The sequence below is a fragment of the Pristiophorus japonicus genome, chromosome 3, assembly GCF_044704955.1.
Source record: "Pristiophorus japonicus isolate sPriJap1 chromosome 3, sPriJap1.hap1, whole genome shotgun sequence".
NCBI lineage: Eukaryota > Metazoa > Chordata > Chondrichthyes > Pristiophoridae > Pristiophorus > Pristiophorus japonicus.
The window spans coordinates 242,250,201-242,268,591 of NC_091979.1; the positions used below are offsets into that span (position 1 = coordinate 242,250,201).

The 18,391-nt window shown below is 46.1% G+C and overlaps 1 protein-coding gene across 1 annotated transcript in view; it reads left to right on the forward strand.

Moving 5' to 3' along the window:
* The window catches only part of hpse2 (heparanase 2), a 570,820-nt gene that overhangs the window by 503,225 nt on the left and 49,204 nt on the right, over positions 1 to 18,391 (forward strand). Inside the window, exons 11-12 of the mRNA XM_070873950.1 lie at positions 758 to 903; positions 14,667 to 14,813. Of these exons, the coding sequence (XP_070730051.1) occupies positions 758 to 903; positions 14,667 to 14,813 (293 nt within the window). The remainder of the gene's footprint in view (positions 1 to 757; positions 904 to 14,666; positions 14,814 to 18,391) is intronic.

Sequence of the window (18,391 nt, forward strand, 5' to 3'; positions counted from 1 at the left end):
CTGACCAATAAAGATGTAAGTGCTGCTCTGCAAGCTTATAAAAAAAAATGGCTATCTCATTAGGGTTTACTCATTTCTTGATTGAAGCGTGGGTGAGATGCTCCACTTCCATATATTGGGCCGAAAATTGCGGCCTCTCTGGATGCATATGATGTGCGCATGCACCTGAAGAGGTCTCGCAAATGGAGGGGGTGTGGAGTATAATTAAAAACTTGGGGCTGCACAACCATCATCATCATCATCATAGGCAGTCCCTCGGAATCGAGGAAGACTTGCTTCCACTCTTAAAATGAGTTCTTAGGTGGCTGTACAGTCCAATACGGGAATTACAGTCTCTGTCACAGGTGGGACAGACAGTCATTGGAGGAAGGGGTGGGTGGAACTGGTTTGCCACACGCTCCTTCCGCTGCCTGCGCTTGCTTTCTGCATGCTCTCGGCGACGAGACGCGAGGTGCTCAGCGCCCTCCCGGATGTTCTTCTTCCACTTCAGTCGGTCTCTGGCCAGGGACTCCCAGGTGTCGGTGGGGATGTTGCACTTTATCAGGGAGGGTGTCCTTGAAATGTTTCCTCTGCCCACCTGGGCTCGTTGGTTTGTGAATGCGTGGTGTCTGTTGACACGCTGAGCGTGTTATTGTGTGTCACTGTCACATCGTAACAATCCTTTCTTCATCTTCTTCACCCACCGGCAATGGGCATTTGACTTCAGTTTTAAGAATCTAAAAAAAAACACACCTCCCTTTTCTTGACTTCTGCACAGGACTATTGGCTTTCCCTCCTCTACAAACGGTTGGTGGGCACCAAAGTTCTCACAGTTCAGGTGGCAGGCCTGCAGCGGAAACCTCGGCCCGGGCGAGTTATACGGGACAAGTTGAGGATCTACGCCCATTGCACACATATCCGCAAGTGAGTCTCCTTTGTAGTGTCTTTGCTCGACATTAGTATTTTTTTTTAAAACACGCGTCCACACCCGATGCCTTTCAACTGCCAAGTAAGAATATTATCAAAGGAACAGAGGGCACGCCAAAGACCAGGACAAAGGGCTACTGCCCGGGACGGAGTGCTGGATTACACCGAGGACTAAGTAAGTCTATGCCGCTGCTGACATCTGGAGATCTCGGTTTTACATCACCCTCCTAGTTAAATGAGCACTGCCATCAAAGGGCATCAGAGCATTTTCTTTTTATCTTGTCAAAGAGACAGAAGCCGCCATTGTTCCAGCTTTGCCGCAGGTAATTTTCCGACAGATAAGTGTCCCCGAACTTTCATCAGTGACATGAATGAGTACATCAGATGATAAGTGATGCACATTACAACTAATGGCTGTTCCTTCTGATGATGTACTTGGTTTCTCTCTCTGCCATGGTTGACATTGTCCTCTTCCTTGAGTATTGTATATCTGTATTGAATCATTCTGTTTGAAAGATTAGAAATTACAGGTCAAGAGAAAAAAAAACGCTCCCTTTTCTCAGCTGCAATCCAATTAATCAAAAATTAATAATGTATAACATTTGTTTAGCACCCTTAGGCCTCACAAATCCCTCTTTTGTTTTGTTGGGGGGGGTGGGTGGGTGGTGAGGGACAGAGCATTGTCGAGAGATTGGCTAGTTGGTTCTCTAAATTCGAGGCTGGTATACAATGCTTATAATTGAGATTAGGGATAGCTGGCATGTTGGCATGGGAGCTAAACTTTCTACAGAGTTTCATTAAGGAACAGCTAGATTTAAAAAAATTGGTTCATGGGATGTTTTTATCTGGTTTTTGCCTCTCCCAGGAGATCACATGGCTGCGGTTGACGTGTAGTCTAGAATGTTTCGGTGTCCATGCGGTGGATGCTCTTTACCTGTCCTCCATTGTTCATTGCTCATAGGTTTATATGTAACCTTCAGGGTTGCTGATCGAGGGCCATGTGGCTCTCTGTCGGCCGGCACAGACACGATGGGCCGAAATGGCCTCCGTCAGCGCTGTAAATTTCTATGTTTCTATGTGGGCGTCGCTGACAAGCCCATCTCTAATTGCCCTTGAGAAGGTGATGATGAGTCACCTTCTTGAACCGCAGAGGAGCAATCAGCCACTTTGCTGTGGGTCTGGAGTCACATATAGGCCACACCAGGTAAGGAGCGTCAAGTTTTCTTCCCTAAAGGACATTAGTGAACCAGGTGGGTTTTTATGACAATCCGGTAGTTTCATGGTCACCATTTTATTTACTCCCGATATATTCACTTAACTGAATTTAAATTCCCCAACTGCCACAGTGGGATTTCTGGATCATTAGCTAAGGCCTCTGGGTTACTAGTCCAGTAACATAACCACTATGCTACCATACCCAGTAAATAAAATAAATGGATTTCCACCTCACAGAGCTGTTTTCATGAAGAGATTTCTTGTGAGGCGAGTCCAGTGCGACAAGATGTTGATGTATTTACAAGCTGCGGCCTTGGACTGGTAGGGCGTGGGTTCATGCCCAGAGTCACATAACCCCCTTTATAATGGAGATTCTAATCTTGAGTTATACCTTCAAATGGATGCACAGAACATAGGGAGAGAGGAAAGGAGAGAGGAGGAGAAAAACCATCCAAGGAAGTCACCACAAGTTTCTCCCATCCCTTGTGATCAGTTCAACAACAACGTAGGGAGGGGCTTGAGAATTAGTCACTTTCCTAGCCTTGCAAAGAAGGAACAGAAGAACATAAAAGAACAAGAAATAAGAGCAGGAGTAGGCCATTCGGCCCTTCGAGCCTCCTCCGCCGTTCAATAAGATCATGGCTGATCTGCTCTTGGCCTCTCAACTCCACTTCCCTGCCCGCTCCCCATAACCCTTGCCTCCATTATCGTTCAAAAATTTGTCTATCTCCACCTTAAATATATTCAATGTCCAGCCTACTCAGCTCTCTGGGGTAGAGAATTCCAAAGATTTCCGACCATCTAAGAGAAGAAATTCCTCCTCATCTCCGACTTGCAGTCAGAATCAGGTGAATTTATAATGGGGAACAAAGAAATGGCAGATCAATTAAACAAATACTTTGATTCTATCTTCACTAAGGAAGACACAAATAACCTTCTGGAAATACTAGGGGACCGAGGGTCTAGCGAGAAGGAGGAACTGAAGGAAATCCTTATTAGTGAGGAAATTGTGTTAGGGAAATTGATGGGACTGAAGGCCGATAAATCCCCAGGGCCTGATAGTCTGCATCCCAGAGTACTTAAGGAAGTGGCCCTAGAAATAGTGGATGCATTGGTGGTCATTTTCCAACATTCTATAGACTCTGGATCAGTTCCTATGGTTTGGAGAGTAGGGAATTATAGACCGCTTAGCCTGACATCGGTAGTGGGGAAAATGTTGGAATCAATTATTAAAGACGTAATAGCAGCGCATTTAGAAAGCAGTGACAGGATCGGTCAAAGTCAGCATGGATTTATGAAAGGGAAATCATGCTTAACAAATCTTCTAGAATTTTTTGAGGATGTAACTAGTAGAGTGGACAAGGGAGAACCAGTGAATGTGGTGTATTTGGACTTTCAAAAGGCTTTTGACAAGGTACCACACAAGAGATTGGTGTGCAAAATTAAAGCACATGGTATTGGAGGCAACGTATTGACGTGGATAGAGAACTGTTGGCAGACAGGAAGCAAAGAGTAGGAATAAATGGATCTTTTTCAGAATGACAGGCAGTGACTAGTGGAGTGCCGCAGGGCTCAGTGCTGGGCCCCCAGCTATTTACAATATACATTAATGATTTTGACGAAGGAATTGAGTGTAATATCTCCAAGTTTGCAGATGACACTTAGCAGGATGCTAAGAGGCTGCAGAGTGACTTGGACAGGCTAGTTGAGTGGGCAATTGCATGGCAGATGCAGTATAATGCAGATAAATGTGAGGTTATCCACTTTGGTGGCAAAAACATGGAAGCTGGAATATTATCTGAATGGTGACAGATTAGGAAAAGGGGAGGTGCAACGAGACCTGGGTGTCATGGTACATCAATCATTGAAAGTTGGCATGCGGTGAAGAAGGAAAATGGCATGTTGGCCTTCATAGTGAGAGGATTTGAGTATAGGAGCAAGGAGGTCTTACTACAGTTGTACAGGGCCTTGGTGAGGCCACATCTTGAGTATTGTGTGCAGTTTTGGTCTCCTAATCTGAGGAAGGACATTCTTGCTATTGAGGGAGTGCAGCGAAGGTTCACCAGACTGATTCCCGGGATGGCAGGACTGACATATGAAGAAAGACTGGATCGACTAGGCTTATATTCACTTGAATTTAGAAGAATGAGAGGGGATCTCATAGAAACATATAAAATTCTGACGGGATTGGACAGGTTAGATGCAGGAAGAATGTTCCCGATGTTAGAGAAGCCCAGAACCAGGGGTCACAGTCTAAGGATAAGGGGTAAGCCATTTAGGACCGAGATGAGGAGAAACCTCTTCACTCAGAGAATTGTGAACCTGTGGAATTCTCTACCACAGATAATTGTTGAGTCCAGTTCATCGGATATATTCAAGAGGGAGTTAGATGTGGCCCTTTCAGCTAAAGGGATCAAAGGATATGGAGAAAAAGCAGGAATGGGGTACTGAAGTTGCATGATCAGCCATGATCATATTGGTGGTGCAGGCTTGAAGGGCCGAATGGCCTACTCCTGCACCTATTTTCTATGTTTCTATGTTAATTGGGCAACCCATTATTCTGAAGCTATGCCCCCTAATTCTATGATAAATGTATGCAGCTGCATAATGGAAGAAGCTTTGTTTGCAGATAAAACTTAATCCTTCAAGAAGTGGGGAAGTGGTTTCTTTTAAAAAAAAACTATTTGTTGCATAAGAACTATAGACACTTGTTAGTAATGAATGCGTGATTTTAAAATTCTGGGCCACAGGCTGGAAGTTAATAAGATATTTATTACAGGTTGTGATTGCAAAACATCAACATTTGGTGACTAATCTCAAGACATATTCTTTATATTAGTCGCAAGTTTCAGAGTATCAATGAGAGATGGTCATTTGCCTCTGCCATTTCCACATCCTGAATTGGCTGTCGTAAGCAGACTCCCAAGCATAGGATGAGACCAGCATTCAGTTAGCACCTCATCATTGCCAGTATTGTCTCAAAGCATTCCACGTACAACAAGTTACTGTTGTTCTAGGCAAATGTGGCAGCCATTTTATCTCCAACATTGCGATGGGAGAAATGTTGGCCTGGAAGAACCCCAAAATATTCTTCAAGGGAAGGGGGCGTGGGGCTGTAAAACAATGGAGCAATTGTCCAGTCAGCTTCCACATAACTCATTCCAGGACATGGGAGAGGCCATGGCGGGATATGTCTAGCTTGTCAGCTGTGGCTCAGTGGGTAGCACTCTCCTGAGTCAGAAGGTTGTGGGTTCAAGTCCCACTCCAGGGACTTGAGCACAAAAATCTAGGCTGACACTCCCAGTGCAGTGCTGAGGGAACGCTGCACTGTCGGAGGTGCTGTCTTTCGGATGAGATATTAAACCGAGGCCCCGTCTGCTCTCTCAGGTGGACGTAAAAGATCCCACGGCACTATTTCGAAGAAGAGCAGCAGAGTTATCCCCTGGTCTTCTGGCCAATATTTATCCCTCAATCAACATAACAAAAACAGATTATCTGGTGATTATCACATTGCTGTTTGTGGGAGCTTACTGTGTGCAAATTGGCTGCCGCGTTTCCCACATTACAACAGTGATACACTCCAAAAGTACTTAATTGGCTGTAAAGCACTTTGAGATGTCCGGTGATCGTGAAAGGCGCTATATATTAATCCAAATCTTTCTTTCCCTGCACTTTCAGCTATGGAGAGTGTGTAATGTGAAAATTAGGAAAGCATTGGGGAGGATGAATGACACAAGTGAAACAAAATAAGGGAATCGCACCTCAGCAAAAACGATTGGAAACAGGCTGAGCAATTATGTAAACACATATCAAACAGAAAATAAAAAAGAGGGTTGCTTGTGCTGCAATAGCATGCAATACATTATAGCGTGAAAGCCCTGGCATCCCTCACATGCCAAGGGTAGCCTGAGGCCTCTCGACGTCTGGCAATGTTCAGTAGTAATTGCCTGTACCACTCAACACCTTGTTGGAAATGGCTACTGTTAAAAATAATAAATATGGGGCTCTATATATCATCTCGGCATTAGAAGGACCAGCCAACGAAAGTTTAAAAAAAAATAAGTGTTCACATTTGTGATCACACGCTGGCTATTGAGTGCTGCTTTAATCCGTTATGTGCGCTGGAGTTAAGAACATACAAACAGAAGGGGACAAGAAAAGGCCAGTCAGCTCATCCCCCCCACTCGAAAAGAATGAACTTGCCGTTACATGGCGCCTTTCACATCCTCAGGATGTCCCAAAGCCCTTCACAGCCACTGGAGTCGGTTTAATTTCAGTTCAGAGTTAAATTTAAGTTCAGAGAAGGTTCACTAGGTTGATTCCAGAGATGAAGGGGTTGACTTATGAGGAAAGGTTGAGTAGGATTGGAATTCAGAAGAATGAGAGGTGATCTTATCGAAACGTATAAGATTATGAGGGGGCTTGACAAGGTGGATGCAGAGAGGATGTTTCCACTGATGGGGGAGACTAGAACTAGGGGGCATAATCTTAGACTAAGGGGCCGCCCATTTAAAACTGAGATGAGGAGAAATTGCTTCTCTCAGAGGGTTGTAAATCTGTGGAATTTGCTGACTCAGAGAGCTGTGGAAGCTGGGTCATTGAATAAATTTAAGACAGAAATAGACAGTTTCTTAAAAGTATGGGAATAAGGGGTTATGGGGAGCGGGCAGGGAAGTGGACCTAAGTCCATGATCGGATCAGCCATGGTCATTTTAAATGGCGGAGCAGGCTCAAGGGGCCGTATGGCCTACTCCTGCTCCTATTTCTTATGTTCTTATGTTCTTATAAATTGTGGGCGAATGCAGCGGCCAATTTCCACACAGCGAGTTCCCATAAGATGTGACACTATGAGGTTGCATAAAATCGACAACACAGGAACAGGCCATTTGGCCCGATGGATCTGTGCTGGTATTTATACTCCACACAAGCCTCTTCCTGTTTTGCATCCATATCCCTCTATCCCTTCTTCCTCTGTATGCATCAAGCCCTCCCCCTTAAATGCATCAAATGTCTTCCCTTCCAAGGAATATACGTGTCTCCTTATTCCTCCTACCAAACTAAACCACCTCAAATTGAATTTCATTTGCCATTTATCCATCCACTTAGCAAGCCTTTTTATGTGTTCCTGTATTTCAGTGCAGCCCTCCATATTATTAGCCACACCCCATAATTTACAGCCATCTGCAAATTGTGACTCACCTCCAATATTTGAGTCCAGCTCACTGATGTATATGGTAAACAACGGTGGTCCCAGCATGGACTCCTGCAGGACTCCTATAGACAGTTAGCCAAATATCTGTCATTGGGAAAATGCTGGAGTCCATTATTAAGGAAGCAGTAGCAGAACATTTGGAAAAGCATGATTCAATCAAGCAGAATCAGCATGGTTTTATGAAAGAGAAAACATGTTTGACAAATTTGCTGGAATTCTTTGAGGATGTAACAAGTAGGGTGGATAAGGGCGTACCAGTGGATGTGGTGTATTTGGATTTCCAGAAGGCATTCGATAAGGTGCCACATAAGAGGTTACTGCACAAGATAAAAGCTCACGGGGTTGGGGTTAATATATTAACATGGATAGAGGATTGGTTAACTTACAGAAACAAAGAGTCGGGATAAATGTATCATTTTCCGGTTGGCAAACAGTGACTAGTGGGGTGCCGCAGAGATCGGTGCTGGGGCCTCAACTATTTACAATCTATATTAATGACTTGGATGAAGGGACCGAGTGTAATGTAACCAAGTTTGCTGATGATACAAAGATGAGTGGGAAAGCAAATTGTGAGGAGGACACAAAAAATCTGCAAAGGGATATAGACAGGTTAAGTGAGTGGGCAAAAATTTGGCAAATAGAGTATATTGTGGGAAAATGTGAGGTTATCCACTTTGGCAGAAATAATAGAAAAGCAAATTATAATTTAAATGGAGAAAAATTGCAAAGTGCTGCAGTACAGAGAGACCTGGGGGTCCTTATACATGAAACACAAAAAGTTAGTATGCAGGTACAGCAAGTAATCAGGAAGGCAAATGGAATGTTGGCCTTTTATTGCAAAGGGGATAGAGTATAAAAGCAGAGAAAACCTGCTACAACTGTACAGGGTATTGGTGAGGCCACACCTGGAGTACTATGTACAGTTTTGGTCTCCGTATTTAAGAAAGGATATACTTGCATTGGAGGCTGTTCAGACAAGGTTCACTAGGTTGATTCCAGAGATGAGTGAGTTGACTTATGAGGATAGGTTGAGTAGGTCGGGCCTATACACATTGGAGTTCAGAAGAATGAGAGGTGATTTTATTGAAACTTATAAGATAATGAGGGGGCTCGACAAGGTGGATGCAGAGAGGATATTTCCACTCATAGGGGAAACTAAAACTAGCGGACATAGTCTTAGAATAAGGGGCCACCCATTTAAAACTGAAATGAGAAGAAATTTCTTCTCTCAGAGGATTGTAAATCTATGGAATTCTCTGCCTGAGAGAGCTGTGGAGGCTGGGTCATTGAATATATTTAAGATGGAGATAGACAGATTTTTGAGCGATAAGGGAGTAATGGGTTATGGGGAGCAGGCAGGGAAGTGGAGCTGAGTCCATGATCAGATCAGCCATTATCTTATTGAATGGCGGAGCAGGCTCGAGGGGCCAAATGGCCTACTCCTGCTCCTATTTCTTATGTCCTTAGGACACCATTTCATACTATCTACCAGTCTAAAAAATGTCCTTTAGCTCATACCTTCTGCTTTGTGGTCATTCTGCTACCTGGCCCCTAATTCCACATGCCCTGACCATTGTCTTTGATGTGGCACCTTAGCGAAGGCTCTCTAAAAGTCCATGTATGCCACATCCACTGCATTGTCCTTGTCTACTCTTTCCGTTACTTCTTCAGAGGTTGGTTTCAGTATCCAGGCCATTTCATAAATCTATTTAAGGGATCTTCTTCAAGCCGAATGAATCCAAGATTCCGACTTAGCTTTAACAAAGACGGTTTTTGTTGTGGTGATAAACTTGTGGCAGGTTTGCCAGAAAATGTGCTGCTTTGCACGGAAAGTTTTCCACTCACCGATCCAGAGGCATTTCAAACATTCACGCCACAACCGGCCGCAAATTGAAAAAACGTACACTCCTGCGATCATCAAGTGCGAGGTGTTACTGTGTAAAATTTTATACAATCCCATCATGAGCTTGTGCATCCTTAGACAAGAGATTGATAATGTCTGAGAGAAGAGGTCATTCAATGAGACACATGAATAACTGGAGCAAGTGTTCCGCTTGGATCTGGAATTTTAGATGCATAAAGCTTTTCTTTGTTTGGGAATTGTGGAGATGATTCGGCTTTTCAATCCCTTGCCATTTCATAACTTTACAGTACAAAGGTTCAATTCCCTCCAAGGTATCCAAGTAATCTGTGCTGTTAGGCCCAAGTCAAAACGGAGAATTAAGATCAAACAAATGTTTATGTGCATATATAAAATGCTCAAGTGCATCCTCCAAAATTTCTGACCAGCTCTGCCAAGACCTCAGTAAAGCTCACTTACAAGAAAGATTCTCATTTTAATCAAATGCGGTACTCCCGCGGACTATCCCAAAGAGAGGCAAAAAGTAGTCTTACAATTCTGATCTCAAACAGAAGACGCAACACTCAGCCTCATCGATAACAACAACTACAACAACTTGTATTTACTTAGCGCCTTTAATGTAGTGAAACGTCCCAAGGAGTATGATGAGACAGAAAATTGACATCGAGCCCCATAAGGAGAAATTAGGGCAGGTGACCAAAAGCTTGGTCAAAGAGGTAGGTTTTAAGAAGCGCCTTGAAGGAGGAAAGAGAGGTAGAGAGGCGGAGAGGTTTAGGCAGGGAATTCCAGAGCATAGGGCCCAGGCAACAGAAGGCACAGCCACCAATGGCTGAGCAATTATAATCAGGGATGCTCAAGAGGGTAGATTTAGAGGAGCGCAGAAATCTCGGGGGGGTTGTAGGGCTGGAGGAGATTACAGAGATAGGGAGGGGCGAGGCCATGGAGGGATTTGAATACAAGGATGAGAGTTTTGAAATCGATGTGTAGCTTAATCAGAAGCCAATGTCATCATCATAGGCAATCCCTTGAAATCGAGGAAGGCTTGCTTCCACTCCAAAAACGAGTTCTCAGGTGACTGTACAGTCTAATACGGGAATTACAGTCTCTGTCACAGGCGGGACAGACAGTCGTTGAAGGAAAGGGTGGGTGGGGAGTCTGGTTTGCGACACGCTTCTTCCGCTGCCTGCGCTTGATTTCTGCATGCTCTCAGTGTCGAGACTCGAGGTGCTCAGCGCCCTCCCGGATGCTCTTCCTTCACTTAGGGCGGTCTTTGGCCAGGGACTGCCAGGTGTCGGTAGGGATGTTGCACTTTATCAAGGAGGCTTTGACAGTGTCCTTGAAACGTTTCCTCTGCCCACCTGGGGCTCGCTTGCCGTGTAGGAGTTCCGAGTAGAGCACTTGCTTTGGGAGTCTTGTGTCGGGCATGCGAACAATGTGGCCCGTCCAATGGAGCTGGTCGAGTGTGGTCAGTGCTTTGATGCTGGGGATGTTGGCCTGATCGAGGTCAGCAAGCACAGGACTGATGGGTGAGTGGGACTTGGTATGAGTGAGGACACAGGCAGCCGAGTTTTGGACCACCTCTAGTTTACATAGCATAGAATGTGGGAGGCTGGCCAAGAGTGCTTTGGAATAGTCAAGTCAAGAGGTAACAAAGGCATGAATGAGGGCTTCAGCATCCATGCAATTACGTTCCACAGACTCCTGCTCCTGCCACATCCACCATTCCACTAGAATCAGCTATAGTGTGCCCTCTCCCAGAAATAAACAAAATCATGTACACGCACCTGGGTTACAGTAGCTTAGTGGTTCTGTTACTGGACTAGTGTCAGCTGTGGCTCAGTGGGCAGCACTCTCACCTCTGAATCAGAAGGTTGTGGGTTCATAGCCCCACTCCAGAGTCTCGGCTGACACTCCAGTGCAGTGCTGAGGGAGCGCTGCACTGTTGGAGGTGCGCTCTATCAGATCAGACATTAAACCGAGGCCTCATCTGCTCTCTCAGGTTGGCGTAAAAGATCTCAGGGCACTATTTCGAAGAAGAACAGGGGAGTTATCCCTGATGTCCTGACCAATATTTATCCCTCAAACCAGCATCACAAAAAAACCCAAATTATCTGGTTATTATCATATTGTTGTGATTTGCCGCAATTTGGCTGTCGCGCTTCCTAAATTACAACAGTGACTACACTTCAAAAGTATTTCATTGGCTGTAAAGCACTTTGGGACGTCTTGAGGTCGTGAAAGATGCTATATAAATGCAAGTCTTTTTAGTAATCCAGACAACGCGAGTTAAAATCTCACGATCGCAGTTTGAGAATTTGAATTCAGTTGAAAAGAATCTGGAGATAAAAAGCTTGTAGAAGTGACCAGGCAGCTGTCGAGATTGTCGTTAAAAACCCAGCTATTTCACCAAATCCTTTAGGGAAAGAAACCTGCCGCCCTGATCCGCTCTGGCCTTTATATGACTCCAGTCACACACCAACGCGGTAGATTCTTAACTGCCTTCTGAAGCGGCCTAGCAACCCTCTCAGTTGTTTCAGCACCTTCTCAGGGCAACTAGGGATGGGCAATAAATGCCAGCCTTGCCAGCGACGCCCACATCCCAAGAATGAAATAAACCTTCCAAATTCAATCATTTTGAAAACTGTGCGACGAGTCCAATTAGATTCCCTCCATTTAATGGGAGCTATTCCTGGGATGGCAGGACTGTCGTATGAGGAGAGATTGGGTCGACTAGGCCTGTATTCACTAAAGTTTAGAAGAATGAGAGGGGATCTCATTGAAACGCATAAAATTCTGACTGGGTTGGACAGACTGGATACGGGGAGGATGTTGCCCCTGGCTGGGAAGTCGAGAACAAGGGGTCAAAGCCTCAGGATACGGGGGAGGAAATTTAGAACCGAGATGAGGAGAAACTTTTGAACTCAGAGGGTGGTGAACCTGTGGAATTCTCTACCACAGAAGGCCAAAACACTGAATATATTTAAGAGGGAGATAGATAGATTTCTCAAAACAAAAGGCATCAAGGGATATGGGAAAAAGCAGAAATATGGTGTTGAGATAGAGGATCAGCCATGATCATATTGAATGGCAGTGCAGACTCGAAGGGCCAAATGGCCTACTAATGCTCTTATTTTCTATTTTTCTATGTTTCGACACATAGATAGCTGTCAGTGAAACAGCACCATGACTGATCACTCACAGGTTTCACAATGTGGAGAACATACAACGGCAACTTGCATTTATATAGCGCCTTTAATGTAGTGAAACGTCCCAAAGGGGAGAGCGTTCGGCATTCACAAACATCAGTCCACTGGGCCACCGGGGAGGGTTTCAGCCGGGCCAGTGGCCTGGCACCCAAGAGGGGAGGGGTGTGTGCCAGGCTACCTGTTGGTGGCCCGGCCGAACCCGGGGCAATAATTGGTCGGGAAGTCGGCCAGCAAAAATAACAACATGGCGGCCGAGGCAGTGGGCCCCACCCTTGAAGGGCCGCCGTGCTGCCATGCCACACACACACAGGAGAGGGTGCACCGACAGGTAAAGCTGTCGGGGGCACCGTGCAGCGGCTCGTGGATTTTTTTCACTAAATTTGGAGCGGAGTGTTTTGGAGGTGCAGGAGATCGGCGGTGCGCGCTTTGATGACGCGCTTGCGGCGGTCGACGGTAGCGGGGCGGAATTGGGGACAGGCCGAAAAATACCCGAGCTGAATTTGTGTCGGGGCGGCCAATGGACTGCAACGCGGAGGCCACTCGATTCCGCCGAATGGCCGCCGCCAAACGGCGGTAATGGGCCTTATACAGACCCTGAATTTCAGCCTCAAAGGATATAGAGGCACTGGAGAGAGTGCGAAGAAGATTTACAAGGATGATACCAGAAATGCCTATCAGGAAAGGATGAACAGGCTGGGTCTCTTTTCTCATGATAAGAGAAGGCTGAGGGGTGACTTAATAGAGGTCTTTAAAATTATGAAAAGGTTTGATAAGAGTGGACTCAGAGAAAATATTTCCACTTGTGGGGAAGAGCATAACTAGAGGCAATCAAAATAATTAGCCACCAAGAAATCCAATAGGGAATTCAGAAGAAATTTCTTTACCCAGAGACTGGTAAGAATGTGGAACTTGCTACCACAGGGAGTGGTTGAATGCATTTAAGAGGAGGCTAGATAAGCATATGAGGGAGAAGGGAACAGAGGGTTATGCTGATAGATTTAGATGAGAAAAGACGGGAGGAGGCTCGAGTGGAGCATAAACGCCGGCATGGACTGGTTGGGCCGTATCGCCTGTTTCTATGCCGTATATCCTATGTAATCCCATGTAAATTACAGCCCCACACATTCGTGGGGGATTTGTAAAGGCCAAATGCCCCTTCGAGAAGTCTCACTATAAGGATTCCAATGATTTAAACAAAAGCAAAACATTGCAGATGCTGGAAATCTAATCGCAAGAAATATGAACAGAAAATGCTGAGAAATATACTCAGTGGGTCAGTCAGCATCCGTGGAGCAAGTAACAGAGTTAACGTTTCAGGTCGATGACCTTTGTCTGTTTTAAGTAATTATTAGTTGACTTTTGATTTTTTTTTTAAAGCGTGTTTTGTTCACAAATATTCCAAATTTGCTACAAAACATGAGTGAATGACTTGATGCTGCTGTGTATTGGACTGGCTATACCATTGCCACCTAGTGTTCAGACCGGGTTCCACAGCCATAACCCTCCGCATTGATGAGTTGCTCCAAAGTAGCAGAGAAACTCTGAAAACTGTCTGGGTGCAAGGACAAAGCCTAAGTATCCCCCACAAATATTATGAGATGGGTTATATTCCTCCCTTTCCCCTCCCATCTCATAACTCCCCTGCTGTCTCTTCGACTCTTCATACTATAGTCGAACCTCCAAAAGGAAAAACTCTGGATTGAAATAGTGGTAAAGGAACGGGTGAGCGGGGGGGAGAGTGGTCTTATCAGGCCATATAAGGTATAAAAAGGAAGAGAAAAGGTTAATCCTGAACACTATTTCAAGATAGACCATGACTACAGGACAAAAGCGCCCAGGTACAAAGACAAGTTGGTGACTGATGTTGGGAAGCACGAAGCCATGATTACCTGGAATGGTTTTCCAAGTATGGGAATGGAGGCAAAATCTCTGAAGTCATTCAAGAGGCAGTTATGTGCTGTGATGGGGAGAAAATAGGATTCTACGGAAGGATGGGATAGATAAAAGAAAAAAGAAAGACCTGCATTTATATAGCGTCTTTCACAACTACCGGAAGTCTCAAAGTGCTTTACAGCCAATGGAGTATTTTTGGACTGTAGTCACTGTTGTAATGTAGGAAGATAGGCCGAATGGCTTCCGTCATCTGTGATCGGCACCAATGGGATATTTTTGCTCTGTGATAAACAAAAATACCTTGAGAACAACTTGAGCCATATAGGAGGAAGCATTTTGCGATGACTAATTCTATTGTCTCGCTCCTTTTCAGCCACAATTACCTGCGAGGATCCATTACCATTTACATCATCAATCTCCATAGATCAAGAAAGAAAATAAAACTGGCTGGAACACTGAGGGACAAGACAGTTCACCAGTACCTGTTCCAACCTTACGGAGCTCAAGGATTGCAAGCAAAGTAGGTACAAGCACATTACCAACAACTGGATACAGGCCGGGCTCTGAGCTATGTTGATTAATGAATTAAGGGGCCAAAATTGGCCCTTTTTATAGCCACGTTAGCGCCCCCGGGCGCAATAAAGTTTTCGCCCGTGGGAGGGGGGTGATTGCGTCCTCCTGGAAATTGCCCGGAGGTTTAGTGGGGGGGGGGGCGATGTACCGGTAATGCCGCACCTCGCAATTTGTGCCCCCGGGCCGCGCACGTCCGTGATGACGCCATCGCCGTGCACGCTGAACCCTCACCACCCAACGCTGACCCCTTTGCGTTCGCGGGTGTAAATTGCCCCTGTGGAGCACGGACATCCGGCACCGGGGCGCCTCTTACGGAGAGGCCTTTTGCGTCACGGGACTCCATGTTATTTTTGTCGGCCGACTTTTCTGTCGGCCCGACAATGGCGGCCCTCACATCAACTGGGCCGCCATCGTGCAGCCCTGACATTCCGTCACAGGTGCCATGCCAATGGCCTAGTCGATCGCCTCCCCCTAGTGGCCCAGTGGCAGCCACCAAAGGGCCTGCAGAGTGCGCAGTGACCCTCCAAATGAAGGGGTGGGGCGTTATAGCACTTCAGCGCCGTGCGGAGCAGCCGCCTAGCGCTGGTCTGCTCCGCACGGCAGTGGCCTCCTGAGCGTGCTGCTGAGTGCAGCGCCGCACTCCCACCACGGGAGCGCCCCGCCAAGGACATAGAGTACCGGAGACAGCACTCCGCAATCTAGCAGGGGCGCATGTGCCCATTTCCGCGTCAGGGGCTGGACTTCCGGGCCGGGCAGCAAAAGTGCCGGCCCAGAACTTTACCGCCCCCAATCGGGTCACAGTGCAATTTGGGCCCCTTAAGTCTTTGTTACAAGTCTTGGTTGGTACTTGTCCAATAAACAACTTGCATTTGTATAACGCCTTTAATGTAGAGAATATTCCAAGATGCTTCACAGAGAGAAACAAAAAAAAGGTAAAAAGAAATGATAGAACAAATGAGCTGTGGTGCGATGTTAGGCGGGGTGACCGAAAGGGTCGATGAAAAGATGGGTTTTGAAGAACGTCATTGGGAGAAGTGGAGGAGTTCAGGAATGAAGTTCAAAGAGTGCGGACAAGGTGACTTGAGTCTCTGTGACCACTGGTAGACGAAGGGAGTAGTGGGGTGGGGGGGGAGCCAGAATCGGAGGACTGAAAGGTGTGTGAAAGGCTTGAGGGGGTTGCAAAGGTGGGGAATTGGGTGAGGCCACAGAGGGCTTTGAAACATAGAAACATAGAAAATAGGTGCAGGAGTAGGCCATTCGGCCCTTTGAGCCTGCACCACCATTCAATAAGATCATGGCTGATCATCACCTCAGTACCCCTTTCCTGCTTTCTCTCCATACCCCTTGATCCCTTTGGCCGTAAAGGCCATGTCTAACTCCCTCTTGAATATATCCAACGAACTGGCCTCAACAACTCTCTGCGGTAGAGAATTCCACCGGTTAACAACTCTGAGTGAAGAAGTTTCTCCTCATCTCAGTCCCTTACCCCTTATCCTTAGACTGTGTCCCCTGGTTCTGGACTTCCTCAACATCGGGAACATTCTTCTTGCATATAATCTGTCCAGTCCCGTCAGTATTTTATGTGTTTCTATGAGATCCCCTCTCATTCTTCTAAACTCCAGTGAATTGGACAATGTGGGGAACCAGGGGCTGCAGGGAACCGGACTGATGGTGGGTGGCTGGGGCCGGGGCAGAGCGCTCGGCCGACGGGCGGGGAGGGTGCGATCTCTCAGCGAATAACTGAGTGATTGAGAAAGTTCCACAGCTGGAAGGAAACAGGGATTGTGGACTGAGGAACAACAGCAGGTGAACCAGCACAGGATTGAGAGAGCACCAACCAGGGAGCCCCTTCCGGTTGAAAGCGCTGCAATAGATTGACTGGGGAGAGAGAGCAAAATACTTCACCCCCAGAATAAATATAATCTTTCCTCCACCTGAAACACAAGGGACAGTGCAGGCAGCCCCTTCTCACACACATGAACAGTGGAAACACAGCCTGACAGTGAGGATGTGAAGAGTGTCACAAAGTGCATCTATTGCAGGCAGCAGGACAGAAAGTAGACATTTCAAATTTGGTAATTTTGTTTCGGTGCGTTGATTTCTCCAGAACCATGTTGAAGGTTATCGAGAGATACATTGTCGCTCCCTCAGATACATCAGGATCCGGGCTCTGTGACATTCTGTTGACTGCGCAGGCATTTAACTCGGTTCCAATAGACTGAGAACAATTGTTGTGTCGCCCAGGTACCTGTGGTTATAATCGAGAAAGCGATTCAGAATTTTACAGGTAGTCCTATGGGAGTGGAAGATATAAACCTCGACTATACCAATCGGGTGATTCCATTCATGGACCAGTGCTGGGTTTGAGTTGTGTCTGGATTCTGATAACTTTCTATAGAACCGCCCTACACACCTGATGTGGGAAATCTGAGTGCCGCTGTACTGCAGTGAGGTCAGACAAGGACACTGTTTCCTCTCTCCAGATACTTTACTTTATTATAAACTTATACATTCATTACAACTTGATTTTATATTTTCTCCATCAGTTGTCCATATCATAACTAATACTTCTCTGGTATTATTATTCTCAAAGCAAAATACTTCATTGAGCCAGTATAAATGTGATATTTCTTCCACCCGGAACACAAGGAAAAGTGCAGGCAGCTCCTTCTCGCACACAATAAGAACATTATCACTCACAGAGCGCAGAGACACAGAACTGGCCTCAATCCTGTAATCACAGGTGGCAGAAGCTGTCAGTCCAACAGTGATCCAAAGTGGCTGAGTTACATTGTGAATCTTACAGCCGCATGGAGCGGTAGGATCAAATGCTGTTTCACCATTGAAACAACTCATTGGATATATTCAAGAGGGAGTTAGATATGGCCCTTATGGCTAAGGGGATCAAGGAATATGGAGAGAAAGCAGGAAAGGGGTACTGAGGGAATGATCAGCCATGATCTTATTGAATGGTGGTGCAGGCTCGAAGGGCCGAATGGCCTACTCCTGCACCTATTTTCTATGTTTCTATACAGGCCCAGTCGATCAAGTCTCTCCTCATATGTCAGTCCTGCCATCCCGGGAATCAGTCTGACGAACCTTCGCTGCACTCCCTCAATAGCAAGAACGTCCTTCCTCAGATTAGGAGACCAAAACTGAACACAATATTCCAGGTGAAGCCTCACCAACGCCCTGTACAACTGCAGTAAGACCTCCCTGCTCCTATACTCAAATCCCCTGGCTATGAAGGCCAACATGCCATTTGCTTTCTTCACCGCCTGCTGTACCTGCATGCCAACTTTCAATGACTGATGTACCATGACACCCAGGTCTCGTTGCACCTCCCCTTTTCCTAATCTGCCGCCATTCAGATAATATTCTGCCTTTGTGTTTTTGCCACCAAAGTGGATAACCTCACATTTATCCACATTATACTGCATCTGCCATGCATTTGCCCACTCACCTAACCTGTCCAAGTCACCCTGCAGCCTCTTGGCATCCTCCTCGCAGCTCACACCACCACCC